General features: G+C 58.7%; 1 protein-coding gene across 1 annotated transcript; it reads right to left on the bottom strand.

The window, feature by feature from the left end:
- Nucleotides 1-1,418: 1,418 nt before the first annotated feature.
- On the bottom strand, nucleotides 1,419-3,379 carry LOC121153503 (transmembrane emp24 domain-containing protein 9-like). The gene is made up of 4 exons (XM_040976091.1): nucleotides 3,223-3,379; nucleotides 2,923-3,048; nucleotides 2,245-2,391; nucleotides 1,419-2,135 (listed from the first exon to the last, which is right to left on the bottom strand). Exons 1-4 carry the CDS (start codon nucleotides 3,289-3,291, stop codon nucleotides 1,986-1,988), a joined length of 492 nt encoding a protein of 163 aa, XP_040832025.1. The 5' UTR covers nucleotides 3,292-3,379; the 3' UTR covers nucleotides 1,419-1,985.
- Between the last annotated feature and the right edge of the window lie 630 nt (nucleotides 3,380-4,009).

Genomic DNA, 4,009 nt, shown 5'->3' with positions numbered 1-4,009 from the left:
GTTAAGAGGCAGAGCTGGGGATTGAACTCGGGTCCTGTGATGAGGCATAGCGATGTGCTAGCTGCTTGGGCAAACGCCTGCCTCTAATCTAAGGATCAGAGCAGGATTATCTCGGCAGGCCTAACCCAATGACAGGTGTCTTTCTAAGGTCACATGAAGACAGAGGCACAGAATGAATTTCTGCAGCCACAAACCAAGGAGTACCTGGGGCCCACCACAGCTGGAAGAGGCAAGGGAGGGCTCTTCTTCTGGAGTTTGTGGCAGTGTACAGCCTACAGACAGCTCAGACCCCTGGGAGTCCAGTTGGAGTCCCAGCCTTTACAGTAATGTGTTACAAAGGAAAAGATTTTCTCTCCAATCTACTGCCAGCTTATTCAGGGACAGGGAGCCTTAACTCTTGGTACTGGGTTCTTTATTTGCCTACAGGTGCAAAGTGCCACCAAGATCAGCCAGACTTCAGATAGCCTGTTCTTTGCAAGCTGGCTTGCTTCTCTAACATGGGCAAACACATTATGTGCCTGGAGTGACTGCCAAGGTCCCATGTGGAAATAGAGATTGGCACGATGGGACTCTGTGTGTGTCCACCACTCTACTAAATTGTCAGGCTAAGAGCTCACTGTATGGGTACGAGGGACGTTTCTCCTAAGGAGGCACATCATCAGGGAAGAGGCAAATCCTAGCTGGTAGGAACCCCAAACTGGAAGCCAGCTCTAGGTGGCCTCTCTGGCTCAGGTCTTGAATGTCATCTTTCTCTGCCTTTCCCAAGTGGGGACATGCTCGGTTGCTTTGGGGGCTCCCTCTGGCTGGAGCACTCTTCCCCAGCTGACCCCCATCACAAGTCTCAATTCCAAAAGGCTTGCTTCTCTGACATTTTAGGTTACATGAGGGTTCCCACTGTGTCATTCTGCACCCACACCTTCTTCCTCAGGAACAACACCCTGCCTTGCTTGGTGCCCACACCACAGGTCCCATGGGGCAGAACCATGCCCACCTGTAGCACAGCAGAATGCCCCATATCTCTCGAGACTGCAAGTGAGGGAAGTGGGCCCTGAGACCACCTTGTGGTCAAGTTTCCCTGCATTGGTCCTCCAATCCCCCCCCGCCCACCAGGCCCTAGTCCTATTTACTTCCCAGAGGCTAATAATGTAATCATGGCCACCCCACAAAAGGGCAGTGCCTCCTGGGGCTCACACACTGGGGTGATCAGCCCTCAAGTTTCCCAAGGGAGGGTGAGTCTGGTTCAGGGCCAAGAGCTGGGGCTGTCACACTGGCCCTTCCCTGTGAGGGGGGTTCTCTTTTAATGATCTGAATTTATTGAGTGTGCCAGACGCACTGAGTTGACCTTGTAGAAGAACCTGGCAGCTGAGATGACTGGACTGGAGCAAAGGGAGACGAAGGAACAGAGTACACAAATCACGTTGGCGAAAAAAAGCCCAAGTTGGACCGCTTTGGAAAAAGCTCTATAGGTTGTCACAAACCTCCAGGGGTACAAGTTCCCTTCGCCACATTCACCTTGGGATCTGCCCCCAGCAACGTCAGCAGGGCATCGATGGCACTGTCTGATCGTATAATGACAACGGCACAATGCGCTACACAGTATGAGGCGATCAAAGCTTATGCTGGCAAGTCTGCAAGGTAAAATTTATATTCACACTTTTCCATCCTATGACAATTCTTCCCGCTTTGCTTAACACTGGGGCTAGGGACACAACCTCTCTACCTGCTGCTCAGCCGAAACACACAGCTATGTCTAACCCAGTGTCCCTGGCTGGAAACCCATCCCTTCCCCAGTGCTGACTGAGAAACTGGATCAAACATGTCCTCTGTCCCTCGTGGCCATGGAGCTCTACAGAGCTGGGCAGGGATGGGGTAGGAGGGTGGAAGGGTAGCGAGTGGGCAAAGGCAGGAGACAGACGCAGCCAGGCCACCTGCCCTCCCGCGGCATCGGAAGGGGAGCGAGCAGCAGCCAGGTCTCTGGGTCCCTACTACACCAGCTTCTTGGCTTCAAAGAAGCTCTTGAGGTGCCGCATCTGCCAGACGCCGACGGCCACGAGGATGAGGGTCTGCAGGATGGACCACCACAACACCCGCTGGTTGGTGCTCTCACTGGTCTGCCGGAAGCGCTCCTCCCGCCACTGTGGAGCGGACAACAGGGAAAGTGTCTGGCAAGAATGGAAGTTAGCCCCAGCGGAAGTTCAGGAGGCTGCATGATCCCCGCCATGACTGGCCCTGCCCAGCCCTCACCCGCTGGTACTCCTGCTCCTTCTGGATCTGTGCCACCTGTTCCACCAGCTGCCGCACGCGCAGATGCAGCTGGCTTAGCTTGTCCTTTGTGGCAAATTCCGCATAATCGTTGGTGTGTTCACCCAGCTGCATGTCCAAGTGGACGGCCTGGGCACACAGAGGGGTGAGGGAGGCGTGGGGTCAGGGCACTTGGCTCCATGCTAGGGCCAGACCCAGCTTCCCTTCTCTACACTGGATCTGGCCCTGGCAGCTCAATGCCACACTCACTCACTGGGGGCTGGGCTCTGCTCTGGGTGCCAGAACACTGGCCTGAGGCCCTGGCTGCCTGCAGTGCCATGGCCTGCATTCAGAGCCAAGGGGGACAAGAGCGCTGCCCATATGACTGCTCAGTGTCTGAGGCACGAAGGTCTGTGTTGGGAGGAAGTGTTCATGGAGAACCTACTGGCACCTTGGTGCTGATGGGCTCTGAATTTCACACCAAACTGTGGCTGGCAGGAAGCCAAGGCAGGATTTAAGTCAGGGAGACTCCCTTCCAGGTCCTTCTTTCCCGGCTTATTCCAACAAAGCCCCAGTGCTCCTCAAATGGTACCAGCCACCATGCCCATCTCATCCCAAGGATAGACACAGGGTTCCAGGGCACGGGAGTGGGGGGCGGAGGCACACACCTGCCATACTCACCAGTTTGTCTTCATTGGAGAGGGAGAAGCGGATGGACTCCAGGTGGATGCAGATCTGGTGCTCTCCTGGGGACTGCGAGGTGAAGCTAAAGCTGCCCTGGGGGCCGTACTGGCGAGCCAGAAGGTTCTAGAGGACACAGCTGGACATGTATCTGCTTCCAGCAGAGGAAGCCAGACTTCCACGAGCCGGGCCACACTGAGGGCCCCCAGTGCTGCCAACACACGCTTCCTTGCCCAGCCCTCCCCCGAGCATGGGAAATGCAGGGTGAAGCAACGACACCGGGACCTGGGCGCTGCACACCTTGTCCTCCGGGTCCTTCACGAACACGAACAAGTTGATCCACTGCGGGGAGGGCTGGTACTTCTCCATTGGAGGGTCATAGAGCTCGGTCTTATAGGTCCCTAAGGACGAGACAAGTGGCTCGCATCTCGATCGTCACAGGTCCACCCAGGCCCACCGCCCTCATGGGGGTCGTGGGAGGGCCAGGGCACCCCCTCCCCCCCCGCACCCCTCTTGGCTTGCAGGCCTCAGCGATGAGGCGCTTGCCCGCCATCTCCTCCCTCCTCCATCCCGGCCTGGACCCTGGCACCCTCAAGGAAGGCTGCACTGCCCACACCCCATGCGCTCGCTGGCCCCGGGGTGCGCCGAGGGAAGGTACCCAGGACCACCGTGCCCTCGGGGATCTCCTGGATGAAGCACTTCTTCTCCAGCTCGCGGACCTCGAGGTAGAGCGCGCCCCCGGGGCCCGCGACCAGCAGCTGCCCCAGCAGCAGCTGCAGGGCCAAGCCCGGCCGCCGCGCCCAGACCCATCCCCGCCCCCGGCCGGCCCGGCGCCCGGCACCTCGAGCCTCGCAGGGCCCCGCCACCTTCGCGGGCGCGTCCCGCGGGTCTCCGCGCGGGGGCTGCCGGGACTGCGGGCGCGTCCGCGGACTACAGCTCCCAGGAAGCACCGCGCGACGCTGCCCGGCCTCGCGGGGCTTTCCCCTCGTGGTTCCTGGGTGTCTTGCGCATCCTCAGAGAGCGGGGAGTGGGTTTGGTGTCTATCGCTGCTGCAAGTGGGCGATGGCGGGTAGGACGTGGGACGGTG

The sequence above is a fragment of the Ochotona curzoniae genome, unplaced genomic scaffold (assembly GCF_017591425.1).
Source record: "Ochotona curzoniae isolate NIBS_2020 unplaced genomic scaffold, NIBS_Ocur_1.0 contig_1, whole genome shotgun sequence".
Taxonomy (NCBI): Eukaryota; Metazoa; Chordata; class Mammalia; order Lagomorpha; family Ochotonidae; genus Ochotona; species Ochotona curzoniae.
This window is presented reverse-complemented; position numbering and strand designations above follow the sequence as displayed.